At 41.9% G+C, this 22,572-nt stretch overlaps 1 protein-coding gene across 2 annotated transcripts in view; it reads left to right on the top strand.

Annotated features, from left to right (window-relative positions):
- Positions 1-22,572, top strand: part of Lrp12 (LDL receptor related protein 12) — a 71,369-nt gene that overhangs the window by 16,029 nt on the left and 32,768 nt on the right. The window contains 1 exon segment of one of the 2 annotated variants that reach the window (NM_001134883.1): positions 18,796-18,852. The exons of the other annotated variant lie outside the window; for it this stretch is intronic. Within the exon segment in view, the coding sequence (NP_001128355.1) occupies positions 18,796-18,852 (57 nt within the window). 2 annotated transcript variants of the gene reach the window in all.

The raw sequence follows: 22,572 nt of genomic DNA, 5'->3' as shown, positions 1-22,572 counted from the left end.
TCCTCCTGTCCACTTACAGGAGGACACACACTGTCTTAAGGAACAAATGAGCTGATATCAGGGAAGACAAGTGACTGTCACACTGTATCTGAAAATAAAGACCTGTGAGAAAACATTAAACATGTGTTTCTCTTCATGAAACAATGTATCAGGGTAAGCGCGTACCATAGAGGGAAAGTTTATTGAAACACAGCCACTTGTTTGTATGATATACTCTGTTGCTTCTGTGCCTTAGTAATAGAGCTGAAGGCTGGCAGCAGACTTTGACCACAAAGCCTAAACTATATGAAGATCTCTTTTTACAGAAAGTGTGTGCTGATCCTTGAACTAGGGGGTAAAATTAAATGAGCTAAAAAGGAAGTGAGCCACAGAATGTGGACATGGAGCAGGTGATCTCCTTTTCGTAATAAGTCAGTCTGTGGACATTGGCCAGATCAGTCCAAATTCAGAGCTCCTAAAACAATTCCCAGATATAACGGAGACTTCAGAGCAGGAAGGCTTTGTATGGACACACTAAAACGATACGAGTTAGATTAGATGTTATGGAAAAGTCTTTAGGATCTTTCTGAATAGCATTATGGGTAAGTATAGCTGTACTTTGAGACACGTGGTGGACTGATGGTTGGCATCCGCATTTAACATCCTAGAGAAGGCAACAGAATCAGTGATCAAGGGCCAAACTCAGACCAGCAAGGCCTGCACGTCCCTAGGTGTGGCAGGCTTTGGGTAGCTTGCTTTTTTTGAAAATTCCTTAATCCCTTGGATTCCATGTCAGTGTAAGCAAAGTAGTTCTTTTGCTTCACTGAATCCAGATGTCATTTACAGAGAGGTACTCCAGGATGAGCCCACACCATTCCATTTCCATACTGTGTTCTATTCAGTAAATAGGAGTAAATTGTCGGTTTAATTGCTGCCCGTGAACCTCCCTTCCTTAGATGGGGCTGTGTCAGTTGTTCCAGAGATGGTTGTGAAACGAAAGTGTTAGGCAAATGATGAAACTTTATATCTTGGGAGGTATTGGGAGAGAGCAAGTACATGATTTTTATAAGATAGACCTAAGCTTGGATATTATGGTTTCTAGTTGTGTTACCGTGAACAAGTTATTACCACCCTAACATTTCATTTGTTTGTATATACTAGAGACAACGCCTATTTCAGATTCTTCCGTGATAGTTACGTAAACTGAAATTAGTGAAGATATTTGTGGGCCAAGATGATAGCTCAATTGGTAAAGTGTCTATCTTGGACCTGAGTTTGATCTCAAAAATCCATGGAACAAAAAGTCAGGTGTGGCAGTACACACTTGTAATCAAAACTCCAGGCAGTGTGTGTGTGTGTGTGTGTGTGTGTGTGTGTGTGTGTGTGTGTGTGCGCGCATTTACCTGGAATCATTTTTTAAAGTTACACAAAGGTGAAGTCCACATGTGGTATCACTGTAGGATTTTAGTGTGTCTGTATGTGTGGGCTCATACACATACATGGGAGAGCAGGCGGACACAGTGTACAGCACTCTGGTGGCAATCAGAATGTGGCTGTCAGGAGTTGTTGCTCTTATGCCACCTTGAGGAATCCTGGGACTGAATGTAGGTTGTCAGGCCTGTCACATGCCCTCTATCCACTGGGCCATCTTGCCGACCCATAAATGATAAATATCTTCGTCTTAGGGAGTATGTAAGTTGTGAGATAAGCTTCTTTAGAGGTAACTAGGAAACTAGCTGTTCGCCGAGAGGGAAAGAGAATTAATCATATTATTAAGATTATAGTCTGTAAGCTAAGTTAGAGCCTAGGAATCAGGACATTGAAAATGGTGGCAGCATGCTTTTTCCTTGGTGTCTCCTCTTCCTTGCTCCATCCCAGCAGATCATTAATGCTAACAGACAGCGCTCCTCCTTCAAATGTGAGGCTTCTCAGCAACTTTAAAGGTCCTTTATCAAGTGGCAGTCGGCTCCGGTGCATCTAATCAGGGTGACAGTTAGACTCCACTTTTTTCCTCTGTGGATTTCAAAATGCATTCATCCGGAGGAATACTTGTCTTCTTTCCTCTTTAGGCTTTTTTATTCCTTTCCTTATCTTTGTTTACCTTCTTAACAGCTATAACATAGAACCAATTTTTCATTACATCGAGGGTATTTTATGCCTTATTTCAAAACCTGATAATTTGAACAGTTAAATCAGTATGCATTTAGAAATCTTACCACTGGAAACTGGGTGCTCTGGGTGACAGCAGGGCTAGCAGAAAAGTGCCCAAGGTCCTCAGACTTCGGTTGGATTTAATTACAAAAATTATGGCAGTTGAGTTGTTCACTCCTAGAGATGGCAAGGGCTGTAGTATATCTGCAGAAGTCAGGACTAGTCTGATGACCTTCTCTGTCCTAAACATAGACACATACTTCCTGAGCTGGGTGAGAGGCTGAACAAACTGACTGAAGGTAGTCCAGTAGACTGTTAGAGGCAGAGGAACATGGGGCTGAAAATATCAGAGTTTCAGAAACTGAATCTAGACTATGTATGCATATGGTAAAAACAACAACAGGTAAGCTAATGGTAAAGGTTAAAAGATGGTGTGAGCCAAATCATGGGGCTTATTATTCTTACACATGAAGAAGTTGAAACTTTTTTTTTTAAGATTAATATGAGACGGGCCTTAATGAGAACAGGGCCAGGGGTCAGAGAATGACACGATCAGAAGCAGGAAGCCCCTTATGGGCTGATTCCGTTACTCCGACACTTAGCAGGTGTCCCCCTCCTGTCTGATGTGAACAGGTACTATTCTGTGTTTTATCCACGTAGAGCTTATATTCAGTGCAGAAAGATGCATAAATGTAGTATAGAGAGTGCATTAGAAGAAGTAGTATCTACTGCCCGAGGAGAAGGGGAGATGATAAAAGTAGATTACCTTTGGGTTTCTGCTTGGACAAGTAGGAGATGGTAGTGTCATTCACCAAGAGATGTAAGAGGAAGGTTCGAGGGCATGTGGAGAATTTCATTCTCGTGCATAACAAGCTTGATATGTATAGGTAATATTAAGGCACAGTGGTGCAATAGCAAAGTAAAGAGTCTTTAGGGTAAGGCTAAAAATGACAGTATGGTGCTGGCAGCCGCCCAGGCATGGAGACATTGAAGGAGAAAGAACCCCGAATCAGACACATGGAGCAACCATCATCTGGTTCTTGACAGAAACATACATGGGGGCCATGCTCTGTATAGTAAGTGCTGCTGGGGAGCTAGTTATCCATGTGTTAGCTGGGGAGCTAGTTATCCATGTGTTAGCTGGGGAGCTAGTTATCCATGTGTTAGCTGGGGAGCTAGTTATCCATGTGTTAGCTGGGGAGCTAGTTATCCATGTGTTAGCTGGGGAGCTAGTTATCCATGTGTTAGCTGGGGAGCTAGTTATCCATGTGTTAGCTGGGGAGCTAGTTATCCATGTGTTAGCTGGGGAGCTAGTTATCCATGTGTTAGCTAGACCCGAGCAAGACACTAATACAAACAGCCAGAAGAAGCTTGAAGAGCTACTCCAGCTGGAGTCATACAAGCAAGAGCTTAGCGAAGACTCAGGGAAAGAATGGGGGCATCTCGCTAGCTATTCAGGTGACAGGAGCAAGCTCCAAACCGTAAGTACACAAACCCTTTGGAAGGAGTCAATCTAGTCAGCAAATTAGCCACAGATGATTTGAAAATGAAAAAGTACGAGTACCCAACAAATGCAAGAAAAATGTCTAAACTTGAAGGCACCAGGGGAATGCAAATCAAACGTGCAATGAGACTCTCTCACTGTCAGAATGGCCCCCATCATGGCCGCCATCAGGCTCCAGTGAGGGGTTTTGCAGGGATGTAAGGAAAAGGAACACTTAAGACACTGGGTGGGGAAATAAGTTCATCCAGTCACCAGGATGGAAGTCATCAGTGTGGAAGTTACTTATACAACTGACACAACACAGTTGCACTGTCCTGGCAAGTACCTCGAAGGATGTAAGGCCCTGGAGCGGTGAATAGTTAGACAGCTTTGAGCTCCCTCCTGGCGGGTGATTGTGCTTCTAGCCACCTGCCAGAGCTTTCTGGATTTGCTAATGAAAACACACACACACACACACACACACACACACACACACACACACACACACCAGTTTAATTTTGATATGCCTTGACTAGCTCAATGACATACTCCCCTCCCGTATTCTTGAATTAATACTTGCTAAATCTTTACCTCTGCTACCCCAGACCAATCCGGGGAGTAGCTCCTGGGGCCACTTTCCCAGATTCTTACACGTGGTGTCGGGCCTTTAAGTCTGATCTTTCTGCTTCCCTTTTGGTGGGATGGTCCATCCTATGCCCCAGCCATGGCGTGCTTCCTGTTCTCCCCTTCATCCCTTATCCAGGAAATCTAATAGTCCCACCTCTTTTATCCTGCCCAGCCACTGGCCACTGGCTCTTTGCCGATCAATCAAAAACCAGTTGGGGACAGGGACCCTTAGCATCTGGACACATAGATTCCCATGTGATTTAGGGAACCAAATTAAGACAAAGCATTAGAACCAAGCCCCAACAGCCATATCCTGTAGATCTGTGTTTGTCACTGTGCTCGAAGCCTAGATGTCCATACGCAGATGAATAGATGACTAAAATGCACCATTTTTACTCCTCTGTATAGAACAAAATGATGTTCTTCACAGGGAGACAGAACTAGAAATGATCACGTTAATTGAAAGCCAGTTCCAGACAACATGTCTCATATTTTCTCCGATGGGAGGAATTTGAGGGGCTAGGGGTGTAGCAGGCGGGAAGAGGGAAAGGAAGAAGATAACAACGGGTATAGACAGGCGGGTCCAACTCGGTGTATGTGTGTCGTTATGTATGTGTGGGGTTGCTCTGTTGCTGTGTTGTGTAATGCTAAATTCTGTGTCAGAAGATCTAGGCCTGTGACAGTCTTGTGCAAACCTTGTTCCTTTATTTGAAACTATTGGTTAAATGAAATGAGCTACAGCCAATTACTGGAGGGATTAGATGTAAGTAGTTTTGAGTTACTTAGTTGAGAGTGGAGAGGAGAGATCAGGAGAAAGGAGGAAGCCACCATTGCAGACAGCTAGTATTTGGGGTGCACCACTGGGGAGGTAGCCAGGCCATCAGTTAGATTAGGAGTCACCCCACCCCACCCCAGTAATTGTCAAAGCCAAATAAAATAGCCATAGTATAACCATAATCTGGTCTCATTCATTTGTAAGCTAGTCTGGGTAAGTTTACACTGATGTGCTTCAGTTAGAATGAAGCCCATTACTTTGGTCAGTAAGTATTAAAACCAGACAAAACGTCATAAATAGTCATTGCGGCCCTCCTGAACTGTTCTGGGGTCAGTCTCTCTGCAGTGGCAGAACCAAGGGTAGCACCCACTTCGTGAGAATGCTGTAGAACTGAGACCAGTGAGCACAAAGCACCAACCGCACTGACCTGTGTGATACAGGCGCTCAGTAAGCGGCAGGAGCCAGGTAAAAACGCACGTCTCAGGAAAGGTTCCTGTTGTGATGCGGTTTAAGAGCCCTTAACGAGGAAAGCCTGAGCCTTTAAACACAGGTGTTATTTCTCTTACTGTGGCAAAATAGACAGCATCTGTGTGCTCTAAGCGCTGGGTCAGATGGCAGTGGCTCTGGCTGTGACAGTGGGAGTGAGAGTGCACAGCTGTTCCCAGTGGACCAGTTAAACAGAGAAACAGCTAGACTGCAGACAAGGGTGTGTCTACCCTTGAAACCTCAGTCTTAGGGACCTGCCCTACTTGTACCAGCCAGGCCCCATCTGCAGATGATTCCACCTTTCAGTACTGTCAGAAGCTGAGGACCAAGTGTTTAGAACAAGAGCCTCGGGGAGGGTATTTCAGATTCAGACCTAACATCCTGTCTGGAGGACCCAAAGACTTATGGCTATCTCATAATGCAAAATAGATCCAGTCCTGCACACATGTCCCCATAGCCACAGGGTTTCAACATTGTCTAGTAAACTTTAATCTGTGAGCCCCCGTAATATCAAAAGAAAGTGATATAATTAATGTAATTTAATATACTATACTTTACTATACAATGGCACAGAGGATAACTATCCATTCTTAAGGGAGAAAATGAGACTAAAGCAACCCTGAAGCCTAGGAGGGCATTAACTCCTACAGGTCCACATCCATCATGTCAGGTGCACGGGGCATCATCTGAGCTTCAGGAGGCTTCACTAGTCCTTCTCCAGGTCCTGCTAGCTGTGGCTGACATGGCTTCTTTCTTCGTTTGCCTTCAGCCTAAGAATAAGAGCTCTTATTTCTGCAATCGCCAACATGCTGGGGTCTTCCTTGCAACTTAATGTTTACCCTCTAAGCTTCCCACATGACTTCCTAAGGGATCTCTCAAGAGAATCTGACTCTGTTACATACTTGTCTGGTCTTCCTGGAACCCTGGAGTAAACATAATGCCTCCATAACTCCTACCTTCTACATTTCTGCAAAGCTCGCATCATGTGAGCAAGGCCAAGCTCTGCCGCCAGCCTGAGGAACAGCCAGGAGAGTGGTGGTCTCTGAGTGTCTGCTCAGTTTGCCTTGGGTGGGATGATGACTTCCTGTGTGGCCCTTCACCAGCAAGATGCCTTCCTGGCCCTCTTTCCAGATACTCTTCTCTCAAAAGAGATGTGTTTTTACACCTTGAGCTTTTGATGAGAAGAGGTTTGATCACAGAACCTTTCCAGTTGTCTCAGTTGAGACACAGTTGAGTCCCTGGTATGGTTTTAGGTTTTTGCCAACTGCTACTTTCTCCAAACCTGCTTTGTCAACACGTAAAAGTTAATTTACCCTCCTTTCCTGCCCAAGCAGCACATTTCCTGCTCTGCTTTTTGCTGTGATTCCCACTGTAAACTGGCTAAAAGCAGCAGCAATGGCCACTCAGCAGCTTCTATGTCACAGCGCCGTAGAGATTAGTGTGCTGTCCTCACACAGGGACAGAGCGTAGCACAGATCAGCCCCCATTCCTTTCAGTCATTTCATCTTACTTGGTGTCATTAGTGACGGGTAAATAGTTTGTTAAAATTCCAATTGTATTCTTTGTATATGTACTGGAGAGTCGTGCACACCCCTCCCCGCACAGAAGTGGAGGGGATAGTACAGATGGCTTCACTCCCACCCACCTTCCAGCTGATGAGCAGGTAAGCAGAGCATGTGTGTCCAAGAGCAAGCTCCTGCTGAGACATAAGTGGGAAGGGAGTGGAGAAGGATCGTACAGCTTTCATGTGTTTGACTAGAGTAGGTAGTCCTTAGAGTTCGAGGACAGACGAGATGTTGTTAGTGACGCAGCACAGGACAGAGGAGGTAATGCCAGCTTTCTTTGTGGAGTGAGGGAAACATTCAGACCTTAGAAAGTGGTTTTGGTTGCATACCTTACTGAATATACTAAAAAATCACTGACTATACACTTTTAAATGATTTTATGATATATGAAATGTGTTCCAGTAGAGTCATTAATGGAAGTAAGGTAAATGTATATTTTACGAGACTTTCTTGGAATTCTGACTCCCATAATACCTTACTGTTTGTAAATCATAGGAGTGACAGGCAGGAGTCATTGAACTTGGATCATCTTAAATTCCTTTTCTGTTTATTACAAGTTCTTATACCAGTGGTTCAAGCTAATTTTAGAATGGAAATTATTTCCATCTGCATGAACACTCACCGAGATGCTTAGCCGAAGTCATAAAGCCTTTGTGTGTTCTCTCTGGGGTGTGATTCATTCTGTGGAAGCTGGGAGCTTGTGGTACTTAGCCTTTTCACTTCAAATAATGTATTGTCATCATAAAGGTCTCCTTTGTTTTTGGTAGTCTGTGAGTACGTATGTGTGTGCATGCTCATGCATTCCAGTGACTGTTAGTGCAGGTGCCCAAGGTATCGAGAGGCATCTGATCCTCCTGGAGCTAGACTAAAAGGCACTTGTGAGCCATTGTCATGGGTACTGGGACTTGAACTCAAGTCCTCTGCAAGAATGGCACCTGTTACTAACAAAATCTTACTAAGATAGTACAGTGGTATACATAAAGTATCCTTTCCATAAAAATATTATAAATAAGCATTACTAGTACTTTAAATGGCATATATACTCTGGCCAGTTCATAAAAATCTGTTGCGGATTACTTAAATGAGAAGGTTGTAGAAATAGAGTAATTGTAGACTACTAGTAAGTACATGAAATAAGAAATCTAATCTTAACTTTTTGTGGGGAAGATAGGCATTTTAAAAATAAAATTATTGGTGTTTTGCCTGCATGTGTGTGTGAGTGTTGGATCTCCTGGAACTGGAACTACAGACAGCTGTGAGCTGCCATGTGGGTCTTGGATCCTCTGGAAGAGCAGCCTTCACTCCTAACCAGGAGCCATCTTTCCAGCCCCAACAGTTTTTTTTTTAAACACTAGGAATCCTTTCTTCAGAATATTGCACTGAATTTTTTACATGGTTTTAGAGAAGCTGTAAACAGGTCAAAGTATATCTGGGGAAGTGTGATATATTAGTTTGTTTAAACCACATCAAAATATAACCAACTGCATGTACTTAACAACAGCTTTTGGTTTTTCTACAGTTGTGGATGGTGGAAGTTTGAAGTTTAGACGATGTCAGATGACAGTGTCTGCCGATGCATCTCTTACTCTGTCCTCACATATCTTTCCTGTGCACATGTTAAGAGAAAACTCTCTGATTAGGGCTCAGATCATAGAACCTCATATAGCAGAAAGCCAGGGTTCAGGGTGGTTCTGAGAAATGATATGGCCACTCTGTACAGATCTCAGTCTTGTCCTGTGTAACACAGGCAAAAAGAGTGTTTCCCTAACACATGGTCTTTCTAGCAGACCATGTAAAGGCTCAGTGTAAAAGACTCATGGTAGTGCAACAGTAATTGTGCACTTGCCTTTTCTTTCCCTCTGTTTTGTTTAAAACATAATGGATGAGTCAGTCTGCAGCATGTCAGAGTTGAACACTCGAGGACCAGGGTTTGAGCACTTCTTCCTGAGGCTGCCGGTCTTCTCACAGAGGTTAACATAATTCTCTTTGAGGCTTATACATTAAAGTCACAAGGATCATACTATTACTATCTATGTAAAAATACCTATAATACATATGTGCTAATATATAAACAAACAGATAATTTAAATGAAAGTTTCACATCTAGGCTCACAGTGTTTCCTCCAAGAACAGAATATCATCTAGTATTTAAAACAACAAAAAAACAAACAAACAAACAAAAAAACCCACCAGCCCTTTTGAGTTGTCTGTCAGAGTTGTCTAAGAAACTCCTAATCCTTTGTACTTCTGACACACAGGCATCCCTGAGCTACAAGTGACCTGAAAGTCTCCTCCCTGAGAAGTAGCTTTATGGGCCAGCAGGTGCCTTGTGGACTTCCACCGGTCCTACCCAGTTGTAATGTCTGTGAACCACAGTGATGACTAGCATAACATGACTGTATGGAGGGTGCAGTAGTAGGAAAACAGCCAGCTACCCAAGGTTGGGAAGTCACGGATCTTGGCAGAGAACCAGCAATTACTACTTTACTAAACCAACAAAATCCCTAACGAGATTCTAATTATTTGTCTTTGTATCCACCAATAATTTGTTTGTGGATTCCCATGGGACTCTTTTGACCAACAATTCAATTAGATGTAACCAAGTCCTGGTACTGGAAGCTGCATTTGGTGACAAGAGATGGCCAGTTGGGACTCTGTCTCCCCTATTATTTGGTGGTTTCATTTAAATCACCTTCATATATATCTATATTTTAGGAAGCTTCTACTGTATTAGGTTTCCATACTACCCCTCAAATGCCCCTTAATTTTAAGTATCTCCCTCATTGCCCTCTTCTTTCCCACTCCCCACTTGGTCCCCCCCATCCAGTTCCTCCCCATCCATCCATAATGATTCCATTTGCCTTTTCTAGGGAGATCTATCTCTTCCCCATTCCCTTAATCTATACGTAATCTCCATGGTTCTGTGGATTGTAGCTTGGCTGTGTTATTGACTTAGTAGCTAATATCTTCATGAAAACAAATACAAATGCATACAGTATTTGTTTTTCTGAGTTTGGGATACCTCACTCAGAATGAATTTTTTTCGAGTTCCATCCATTTGCCTGCACATTTCTTGATTTCGTTTTTGAACAGCTGAGTAATACTCTATTGTGTAAGTATACCACATTTTCTTATCCGTCCTTCTGTTGAGGGACATCTGGGTTGTTTATATTTCTGGCTATTACGAGTAGAGCAGCAATGAACATGGTGGAGCAAGTGTCTCTGTAGTAGAATGAGGTATCCTATATGCCCAAGAGTGGTGTCTTAGTTAGGATTTCCATTGCTCTGAAAAAACACTGTCACCACAGCAATTCTTATAAAACAAAACATTGAATTGTGGCTGGCTTACAGTCTCAGAGGTTCAGTCTTTATCATTGTGGTGGGAACGTGGCAGCATGCAGGCAGACATGTGCTGAAGATCCAAAGGTAGCAGGAGAAAAGTAGTTTTATTTCATACTGGGCATGGCCTGAGCATTTAAGATCTCAAAGCCCCACCTCCACAGTGATACTCTTCCTCTAACAATGTCCCACATCCTCCAATAAGGCTGCACCTCCTAATAGTGCCACTCCCCATGGACCAAGCATTCAAACATAGGAGTCTGCAGGGGTCAAACCTAGTCAAGCCCCAAGTGTTATCGCTGCATCTTGAGGTAGACCAGTTCCCTCCTTTCTAAGGAACCACCACAGGTTTTATTAGTGGCTGCACAAGTTTGTAATCCCACCAGCAATGTATGGGTGTCCCTTCGCTCCACATCCTCCCCACCATAAGCTGCCACTCGTTTATTGCTCTTAGCCATTCTGATTGGTGTAAGATAAACTCAAAGTTGTTTTGATTTGCATTTCTTGGATGGCTAAGTATGTTCAACATTAAGTGTTTCTCAACCATTTGAGTTTCCCCTTGAGAATCCTGCATCGATCAATACTCCACTCTTTAATCGTATTATTTGTTTTCTTAATATATAATTTTTGGAGTTCTTTATATATTTTGAATGTTAGCCCTTTATCAGATGTGTAGTTGGTAAAAATTTTTCCCATTTAGTTTGCTACTTTGAATGATGGTGTCTTTTGTCATATAGTCTTTCCGTTTCATGAGGTCCTATTTGTTACTTGATGGTCTTAATGCCTATGCTATTGATGTTCTGCTTATAAAGTCTTTTTCTGTGCCAAATGAGTTCAAGGCTAGTCTCAACTTTCTCTTCTGTCAGGTTCGGTCTATCTGGTTTTATGCTAAGGTCTTTGATTCATATGGATGTGAGTTTTATACAGGGTGATAAGTACAGACCTATTTGGATTCTTCTACATGCAGACAGCACTATTTGTTGAAGATGTCCATTTTATAGTGTATTTTTCTGGTTTATTCAGGATTATTCTAACTATCCTGGTGTTTTTGCCTGTTTAGGGTGTGTGTGTGTGTGTCCATATGAAGTTGAAATTCTTTCAAAACTTGTTAAAAATTCTGTTGGGATGCTGATGGGGATTACAGAGTCTGTGGGTTATTGGTAGGATGGCCGTTCTTAATAATGTCAATCCTACCAATCCACGAGCATGGGAGATCTTCCCATCATCTCAAATGCTCTTCAGTTTCTTTTTTAAAGACTTGAAATTTTTGTCACACAGGTCTTTCACTTGCTTGGTTAGCATTACCCCAAGACATTGTATAATATTTGTGGCTATTGCAAAGGGTGTTTCCCTGATGTTTTCCCCCCTCAGGCAGCCATTTGTATACAGAAACGTTTTAGTTTCTGTGAGTTAATTTTGTATCCAGCTTCATTGCTCAAAGTGCTAGCAGCTGGGGGATTTTCCCAGTGGAATTTTCTGGGTCACTTATCATATCATCCAAATGTAAATAAAGATATTTCAATTTCTTTCCAGTTTGTATCCCCTCGATCTTCTTCAGTTGAACTTTTGTTCTAGCTAAGACTTTCACTATATCTAATAGGAATAGAGAATGGGCAGCCTTGTCTTTTTGTGATTTTAGTGGAATTGCTTTAAGGTTTCCCCATTTAGGTTGATATTGACTATACATAGACTTGCTGGACATTACCTTTACTTATGTTTAAGAATGTCTGTTGTATTGCTAATCTCTCCAGGACTTTTTTCATGAAGGGTTGTTAGAGTTCTTTAATAAAATGATCACGTGGTTTTGTCTTTAGGTTTGCTTATATGGTAGATTGCATTTATCAATTTATGTATGTTGAGTCATCGATGCATCTCTGAGAAGAAGCTACTTGATCATGGTGATGATCTTTTTAAAGTGTTCTTGAATTCAGTTTGAAGTTTTCTATTGAGAATTCTACTATTGCGTGTCTGCCACATGGCTGGTTAGTTAACCTCTCCTAATTTCACTCCTATCTCTCAGAGTTCCAGTCTCTCTATTGGAACATCAGCTTTTTATTGATAGATGATACTTTACATAATTTGCAAGACAGTATCCCCACCTTCTGTAGTTTCTGTTGATAGCTAGCTTTAATGCATGGTGGTCAGACAGGATTTTGTTATATCTGTTTAGACTTGCTTTGTGTCCGAGTACATGGTCAATTTTGGAGAACGTTCCATGAAGTGCTAAGAAGACGGTATATTCTTTGTGTTTGGGTTAAATGTTCTATAAATATCTGTTGGTCTGTTTGATTTATCATGTAAGTTAACTCCAGCCTTTCCCTGTGAGATATTGAGGCCTCCCACTGTCCCTGTGAGAGGTTCAGTATGTGATCTAAGCTGTAGTTTGTGTTTCTTTTACAGACTTGCATGTCTTGTTTGTAGTGCCAAATGTTAAGAATTTCAGTGTCCTCTTGGTGGGTTTTTTCATTTGCTGAGTATAGAACATTCTTCCTTATTTCTTCTGATTAACTTTAGTTTGAAGTCTGCTTTGTCAGATATTAAAAGGCCTACACCAGCTTCCTCCTAAGGTCCATTTGCTTGGAATATCCTTTTACCCTGAGTTGATGTCTATTCTGGTTTTAATATTTTAGAATTCACCTCTAAGACAAAGTGCTTTGATTCTTAATAACTATTGCTACTCTTAGTTTACTGTTGGGTTTTAATAAAACCCCCTCAGTTTTATTAAAGGATCCAATTAGATTCAAATTTACATTTCATTAAAGCTTTTTCCAGTCTGTAAGTTCAGTCACAGCCGTTTGAAAGTTTGTTTTGTTTTGTTTTGTTTTGTTTGGAAACCACCAAATATTTTTTAAAGACACTTTTTACAATTTTCATTCTGGAGTTTGCCAAGTGTATCTCAGTAATGTAATTAAAGATGTTCCCCATCCTCTGCCTTCTCTATAAATTGGTAATCGGATTGAGAACCAAGGCTACATAGCCACTAGCCACAGGGGCTATTTTAAATTTAAAGTTGAATTAATTACAATGAAACCAAATTAACTTACTTGTTAGAGTACAGTGCCTGTATTTCAAATGGCCGAGAGCCGCATGTGCCAAATGCTAGACTGCCAGAGTTAGATAGTGCCTCTGGTGTGTGCTCATCTTTGTGTAAAGTCTGTCACAGTTCTGCCAAGCAAAGGCTTGGTCAAATTCATTTTCCTTGTTGGGGTTCAACTATTGGGAGGCTGGCAGTTTGTCTCTTTCTCTGATTTTCATGACTAATGCCCAAGTCTGTTATGTCATTAAAGGCTGCAGAATACTGACCCCAGTTTTAAAGTCACCTCTCACTAGCATGATCCCCCAAAACTTCACGGCTGTATTAATTTAACTAGGCTGTGTCATTTTGCAAAACTTTGGTAAATGCATAAAAGAATAGAGGAAGTTAAAATTGAAAATAAGTCTCAATTATGTGAATCCTAAGGAAAAATGCTGCAGTTTGTACCTGACTGACGTCTGTCATCCATCTGGCCACCCCTTTCTCTACTTAATCATGCCCTAGTGCTTTAGAAACTAACAGCTCACCCCTCAGCCTGGGACCATCCTCCCACTCCATTCGTTTTGCTGTGAGGAGCTGGTCATGTGACTTGAGCAGCTGTAAACAGAAGGGTGGGATTGGCTGTGGTATGAGGTCTGGAACTTGTGCAGCTGCTTTGTTAGGCTGATTACAGCAGCAGCCGGTGGCCAGCAGGATTGGAGAGGTTTAGGCTCACAGGCCACACACTCATTTGTAGAGTTTGGAAGACAACTTACCCACATCGGTTCTCACTTTTCCCGATGTGGGTGCCTGGGTTAGAACTCTGGTCATTGGGGGTGACAAAGAGCCTTAGTTGCTTACCTAACACCAAGCCATTGGGGACAGTCACTGGAAGTTTCAGGAGGAGGTGAGTGGCAGCTTGAGTAAGGTCCTCCTCGGCCCTGCCACTGCTGTGGGTGCTGTAGTTGCTGGCTGACGGTACCTGGGCCTTTCTCTGGAATGCTCCCCTGAGAGCGCTTCCACACTTGAGAGAAGACTTCAAGGAGGTAACCCAGAAGGGTTTGTAACTGCACCTTGTATCAGCTCTCGATGTCCCTTGGGAACACTCACCCTTCACATATGCAGATTAGTCTAAGATGGGGACCCTGGCGCACATTTTGGGGGTGATTTTTTTTTGCAGGGTTTCACTCTATCGTGCTCTCTAACCCTGTTTCTGTTCCCCTGGCCTAACAAGGTGTCCTTGTTGAGCTGGGTGTTGATGGTTCAGGAGGTCTCCTGGCAGAAAGCCCGTGCAGTATTAGTGCTCACCTCATTTGTCCCTTTTGTCTTGGCAATCCCCGATTTACATCACAAACTGATATCTAGTCCCTGAGTTTAGAGAACCCATACTCCAGCTTTTTAAATTGTTCAACATCAACTTACTGGCATGTTGCAGTTCTTGTCATGACCTGTAGGAGGAGCCCTCTGTGGGAGCTTCTTAGTTTTGTTTATTTTCTTCTGTGTACATGCTCCCTTCACATCCCACCTTTCACAGTTCTCTGTTTGCTGTCCTGCATTTTTCAAATAAATCCATAATTACATCATCTAATGCTAGGTTGATATTTCTTATGTAATTTGCAATGTCTTCCAATTGAAGACATTTCCATGGAAAACCAATTGGTTTTCCAATTGAATTGGCTGATATGGGAAACAAGTAGGCACACCACCCTGTCTCACTTTTGGTAGAAAGTTTCTCCTTCTATCCTGAGTAGGACACTTGCATTATTTGCTTTTATATTATATATTTTGGGTAATTTTCTCAAGAGAGTGCTAGCCCTTTGGGAGCCAGGACTTTGCATACTTCTTACATACGTGTCAGACACTCTTTAGTTGAGCAGATAGAGACTGAATATCCCTATTTATGTCATGTTCTGTGCCAGTCCCCAAGGCTGCAAGATAGCTGAACCCAGCTGTAACCCATTGCTGCCCCCCCCACTTCTTCCTCCAGTTCACTCCTCCCAAGAGTAGGACCTCGTTGGAGTGTGTGTGTGTGTGTGTGTGTGTGTGTGTGTGTGTGTGTGTGTGTAAGTCTGATAACTAACTGCTGTATATACAGTGGAAGATAAATTGTAAAATGCCAGGCGGGCTCATGCCTAAGGCTAGTCCTTAAGGCTGGGTTTTTCCATTCAGATTGGGTTTAACTCTGAGAGCTAAGCATTGTTCCTTTTATAACCAGGAAATGCATCCATGTCTGAATCTTTTATTTTTAAGTAAGAAATAGACAGTTCCTTATGCCATGGGAATTGATATAGAACCTGGATTTGTTTCTAAAATTGGCAATATAAGGTCTTAGTGACTAATGGTTGGTGTTTAACTTTCTACTCAGGCACTTTCTTACTCTAAAGAAAACATACAAAGCTAAACCACAGCAGCTGTGGTGCCCGTGGATGTAAATTGGTTTAAACATGTTAAGGATTTGCTGAATGGATTCTGTAGGGTGCTTAGAGTTAGCTGGCACGTATCTATCTGCCAGATCTTCAGTGTGACCAGCTATTAGCAAGGCTTTAACTACTGAATCAAAAGAGAACAGAGAGAACAAAACCACCAGATGGAGAGACCATAAATATAAGCATTGTTTATACCACTACTGTATACAAGTGAGCCAGGCCAGGCTTTCCAGAAGTCTAACTAAGGTCAGTGCTAGGGTTGGATCCCCAGGTGTTCATAACGGAATTTATGCACTGTCGGTGCAGCCGAGACTCACACACCTCTCCAGGTTGGTGTCAGAACTACAGAAGAGTAAAAAGTGGAGCCTTAACCACTCTAGTGTTTAGTTAGTGACGTGGGGACCATTAATCCTCTGCATTTAGTCAGTTACCCTTCTTAATACTTATTCAGGAAATTGAGGATCATTAACCCCTTGTAGATTAAATTAGTAATACTGGCAATAAAATATGTGAAAAGAAATAATTTCCTGATTTAGGTGCAGTGAAACCTTATTAAAAGCCTTTTGGGTGTTACCCACCCGTTGCCTGGCTTTTTATCTAGACAGCTGCTAACATGTAGTTGCAGAAGTAAAGTTTATTAGACGACCCCCCCATGCTACCAATAAGTAATGTATTAGTTAAAGTATTTTTGACGGCAGTACACCTAAATTAAGTTATCCAGTTAAGTTATGTGTAGTCAGAAACATCCAAGCTAATAAGAACAAAATGTTTGATTTTTAACAAAGATTATCATTTTTTGACTTCAGAAAAGGACTGTGTTCAACTAACTGTGACTATATGGAAAACCAGCAGTATTATCAGTTTCCAAGAGCACTGCTTCTTTCTGAAATTGTAATATTTTCCACCACTGAGCAGAGACACATTTCTATTCCCCTAGATTGATAAGGAATGAGCATTCATTTGTTCACTCATTTTTCTAATTTTTATGTAATATGAATAACATTTTTCAAGAACTCTGTGCCTATATGTAACTAATTCAGTCCTTGTTTAAGTGTACAGAAAACATCTGTTGACCCCTGTTCCTGGAATTTACAGTTTTATATACCCCTAGACTTACCAGGGTTTATATATATGTACACATGTATGTATATAACATGGTTATATAAATATGAATGTTGTAAGCTATATTACATGATTTTAAAGTTAAAATTAGATCATATTCTAATGTTCTGAAACTTTTTTCAAAATTTTCCTACATCTGGCTATTTATTTCAGTTTATTAAACACTTTATTATAAGGCTCTATCAGTTTACACATTTGTGTATTGATAGATTCAGACAATTTTTTTTCCTTTTTAAGGGATTCCATTAAGCCCTGTGCTTCCTTGTTTTAGGAATGAGTTGAGGCTCAAACAGGTTAGGCAACTCGCCCTAACTTGCACAGGAGGCGGCAGTGCTGGTGTTGGGGACTTGGCCATCTAGTCCAGAGCCCACCGCACCCACTTTTCTTCCTAAGCCTGTTCTTAGTTACTGTCCTGGGGAAAGATTCAACATAACATATATTTAACATTAAAATCCACAGTTTTATATTTGCCTGTAAGGATGTCAGAAGCATGGCTGTAATATGTAGATGTGCATCGTAGACGACACAAGTCAGGCCCTGCTTTGCTGCTCCAGCTCTCACATGCACTCGGGTTCTCTGGATGGCGTGCAAAGGTTTGGGCAGTGGACACTGCCTTTTGACAACCACTAGTTGCTTTATTGAATGTTTCCTATTTTGTTTCTTCTACTTTAAAATAAGTAAGTCGTATGTGGTAAAGTGGATGGACACTTGCCCTATGATTTACTTTGCTGGGCAAAAGAAATGGAGCATTACCACACAGTATAAAATAGGCAAGCGATTTACTGTGTATTTAATGTCTCTCAACTGCGTGCATGCACTCCTGCTGTCTTGTTCCTAACTGAGGGCGATATAGCAGTTCTTCTCACTTGATCAGTAGAGCTGTGGATGACTAAGTGTGCTTTTCTTAGTATTGTTTTACTCTTAAGTAGTAATTCTGCACTTTATTCAGTTGGGAAAAAAAATAGACGGCTGTTCAGTGCTCTGTGCCACGATATGGTTTCATCTTAGGAGCCATGACACCTCTCATTTAGTCATCTGTCAATGGATGAGCATCTATTGCTCTAGGATCTGAAAGAAGTGTTGTGTAGCTTGAAACAGAACAGTTTAGTTACAACATTGCAATTTTCTCCTTGTCCAACCAGAAAGAACTCTGCTCCCCCTCCATTGTGCAGATAATCCTTTCTCTGCCCTTCTGACTGTTGAGGCTCAGATCTAGACAGTAAGTGACGAGACAGAACTTTAGAAGTAGCGAGCAGTCTGTACAAGAACAAACTGGGGATGTTCCTTAGTGATAGAGCGTTTGCTCTGCCCGTTCAAGATCCTGGAATTATCTCCAGCACTAGCAACTGAGAGTCGGGAAGGGTGATATTTGATGGAAAATAATTTATATTAAGATGTGTTTTATACAATAAGTACCTAAAGGGGTTCCTCTTGCATTCATTTGAGGGAGCAGAAAAGGTTGGGAGATGCATGGCAATGAAAGGCCTCTGTTAACGTGGAGTTTTAGTCAGTGCAGCTCCACAGTAACCAGCGGCTGATGGGACCGGCTCTGGCCAGGATGCCTTAAAGTAAGTGGTCTCTGTCCACAGTGGCGCTCAGTTCCTGCTGATCAATAGCTGCTGATCAGCCTTCTGTATTTGTAAGGTCTCTAGATTGCACTCTATTGTAGTTTACAAAATGTTTTGTCTTACTCCTCTTTTTTAACATTATTATAAAAGTTTAGTTTCCAATAATTGAAAGTCATTATGTATAGTCTTCTTTTAAGAAGAATGTGAAAACTTTATGAGTTGTACCTTGGAAATTAGTTTACCCATTATGTTTAATTTTAGGAAATGGTGCTCTTGCAGAACTTTCCGAAAATGTGCATATTTCAGGAGTGTCAACTGGTAAGTCATCTTTTGTAATGTTTAAATTTCATGCATGACTTATATGGTAAATATTGAAAACCTTATGGGGTGATATTTGGCTATAAAAATTATTGCTGCTTTCGCAGCATGTAATAAGGAAGGAAGGCACTGGAACATGGGGAAATTCTAAGATGAAGTGATACTGCATGCCTGAGGTTGGTTATACTTTCCCAGACAGACTGCGTGATTATCTTCATGTGGAAGGTAAGCTGAAAGCGCAAGTAGAATTAGTATTTTCTCTACGCAAACTTGTGCAAAAATGGAATTAATTCTGATGTTGTCTCTAGAATTTACAGACTTAGAAATGAAGTATCTTGTTAGATGTTTTAGATTAGAGTGATATTCCACAAAAAAGCTGTTTACTTGAGTGCAGTTGTTTCCAGTAGCAATCCATTAGCATACTTGTATCTGTGTCAGCACAGAAGTCAGCTAGAGAACCAGGGTTTTCATCCACCTGAGCTGTAGCTTAGCTACCAAAAGCTGTGACCACACAGTTAGGAATGACTTCAGTTTGTTACTGTATTTGCTCTGCTGACTGTAGTTATGATCATAGAAAAAGCAATTTATTTTTCATGTATTGAAATAGTTTCTGACTACTAATAATTGCTGACAATTTGCCTGTATTATTGATAAAATTTAGGTAGGTAAAAGTTACACAGCAATATTTACCAGCCTACTGATTTTTATTATAAATTTTACAATTCTCTCTCTCTTTTTTTTTTTTTTTTGGTTCTTTTTTTCGGAGCTGGGGACCGAACCCAGGGCCTTACGCTTCAATTCTCTTTTTTTTAATATAGAATTTATTCAGGGCATGGGGAGGGTAGTTAAAAGAGTAGTAGAGGAAGAGAAAGGCAGGGGGAGGGAGGAGAGGAGTAGAGGCCTGCCAGGAGCACATGGAGGGGGGGAGGGAATGGGAGGACAGAGCAGGGGCAGGAAGGGAAGAGCAAGAGCACAAGAGAGATTGTACAACTCTTTTATTTCTCCCAAAAGCAAACTTAGAAGTTTGCTGTTTGTTTTATGTCTCTGACTCTATATTCAGGAAGTTAATGGACTTATCACCAGCTCTGGGTTTGTCTGTGTGCTTCCTAACCTCACGAATATGCCTGGTCTTCCAGAAATCAAAATAGCCTTGTCTGATCATTTATTTTACTTTTTCATAGGCTTTTAATTGTGTATTGACTACACCTCAACTAAAGCCAAAGATTTTCATTTTATCGTATTTATTATTTATTTCGCCTTATTTATTATTATTATATGGCAGGGCCCGTGTGAGGAGGTGAAAGGACAGACTGTGGAGTCAGTTCTCTTCCATAGCAGGCACTAGCATGGAACCCAGGGCTTCACTTGAGTAGCGAGTGCTTTTACCCACTGGGCCATCTGACTAGCTCAGCAGAAGCTAAGTTCTAAAAATGATCTTGTGTGTGTGTCCCATTTTTAACAGCTGATGAGATTGTGATTACCTTCTCAGTTCACAAAAGGAAATAGTATTGTTTATAAATAATTTCCATAACCAAAACCTTTTTGTCTCTGAAGTTTTTAAAAACTGTTATCTCAGGATTCTTTTCAAATATTGGTTCTTTCAGCCTGCTGTAGCAGTTGAAGTTATAGCAATTCCCTCAAAGTTCTACATGCTAAGCCTGAAGTTCAAAGTTAGGTGCTGGCAAGTTTGATTCCTGGTACACCAGTGTGTCATTGACTGTTCTTCTGAAAATGCTAAGAGGAAAGGACAGTCTCTTTTCCTTTTATAAGGACACTCAATCTAGTACTGTAGTGACCTCTCTGCTGCTCTGTTCTAATGGAAGTCATGAACACGCATATAAAACTCCTGTAGTGTCAGTAACTGCAAGCTTTGGTTGTCATGACCCTCAACTCTCTGTATTATTAGTCCTTGTTAGTGTTGTGTGTCTTCTGGGGAGATGAACACCCATAGTCTACTCACCCCAGACAGGTCGCCCATGACAGACCAAAGCATGGATACCACTAAAGCCCACCTTGGGGAGCCATTGAGTTTGATTGGGGTTACTTACAGAGCTATAGCTGAAGGGTTACTTAAAGGAGCAGAAATGACTCAAAGGCAGCTGCATCGCCCCAGTGTGGGTGACAGCTCACAAAGCTGGGAACCTGGAGCATACTGCAGAGCCTACAGGCAGCTCCACAGGTTGGAGAGTATCCTTTCCAAATGGTTCAGTTGTTCTAAACCTCTTCTAGGCAGATGGGCTGGTTTGTGTCTATTTGGGGCAACTATCAGTTCTCAGAGTCTTTGTGGATTCCTTCATCTGGGAGTTGTTTGTTTGTTTTTCTTTCTACTTGTCTTAAAAGTTGCCTGACATGACCCTCAGGCATGACCCTCATGACCCTTATTTACTCTTGAAAGAGGGGGGCCTAGTAAATCTGGTCAGTTTCAGGAACTTCCTGAAGGTATTTTGAGTTGTCTGCCTTCTGTCTTAAGAACTCACCTACCTCCAGGGTGAAATGTTACAATTAGGGGAAAACTGATAGACAAAGATAGTAACTCTCAGTGGCTTCCTGGAACTCCTCCTGTGACTGGATCTGACCACTCCCCTGTAGTCCTTCTTTCTGCATTTTGCTTCTGGTAGAACCCTAAACCTTAGGCTTGGGCTTCTGCTTATGCCAGAGGCTGGTAGTCATGGGAGTTGTTTCTCTGTAAAACCAGCTCATCCTGCCCTCTCTTGATAAACATCACAGATAGATAATAAAGCCTGGAATAAAACCATAGATAGATAATAAAAGCTGTGTTGGGGTGAAGACTATAATACCAAGGAGTCCAGTACACAGGACAGGCTCCCTGGGATAGTGAGAGTAAGCTGCTTACATTACATGACTGTTATGGGTCAGGAAAATCCTCAGGGAAGATCTGCTGTGAGGAAGTCAGAGGCTGTGTATAAGGTTCTCGGAAGTAGCTGTAGGTGGGGTCGTCTTGGGATCTGTCATTGGAGCTGTCAAAGTCAAGTCTCTTTATGCAAAGCAGTGGCCATGCCAACTGCAGGGATTCTCAAGGCCATAATCAGTTTCTTCAGGCATTGGTGCTTGGTCTGAAGTCACCACCTGTCGTCATCTGTTGGGTCTGATTTTCTTTGAACTGTGGGCAGGTCATCAAAAGAGCATAAAGAACCATGGAGGACGCAGCTGCCATGGCTCCATCGAAAATGGCAGAACAGGTGATGAAACGTTGCCATCCTGATAAACCTTCAGGAGCAAAGCAACACCACCCATCAACACACTGATGCAGGAACCATGGAGGCAGTGACACTGGTTCTCAGGAGGCCTTTGTCAAGTCTAGCCTGAGACAGTCACCTTATTTGAACTGTTTCAAAGCCTAAGACCTAGCCTACCCTTAGTGAGAGTTGGTTCCTTCTGGCCTGACTCATTATTGGCTTGGAAGCCATCCCTGTGTAATCTCAGTTACCCCTTTTAAGACTGTCCCTGGCACACTGGCATGGTTGTTGGGTAAATGCACTTCCCACCAAGTTCGGTCCCAGGATCCCATATGGCGGAAGCAGGGAGCCAGCCCTGCATGTGACCTTCCCCTGAACTGCACGTGCACGCTTAGCTCAGGTGCTCCTTCCCACCCACAAAATGAGTCAAGGTGGGGAAAAAAGGTTTAAAGTGATTTGGCCCTCAAATATTGGGAGCAGGTTTTCAACATATGAGTTTTAAGGGGAGAATGAATTGTTCAAC

The sequence above is a fragment of the Rattus norvegicus genome, chromosome 7 (assembly GCF_021556685.1).
Source record: "Rattus norvegicus strain SHRSP/BbbUtx chromosome 7, alternate assembly SHRSP_T2T, whole genome shotgun sequence".
NCBI classification, from domain to species: domain Eukaryota; kingdom Metazoa; phylum Chordata; class Mammalia; order Rodentia; family Muridae; genus Rattus; species Rattus norvegicus.
This window is presented reverse-complemented; position numbering and strand designations above follow the sequence as displayed.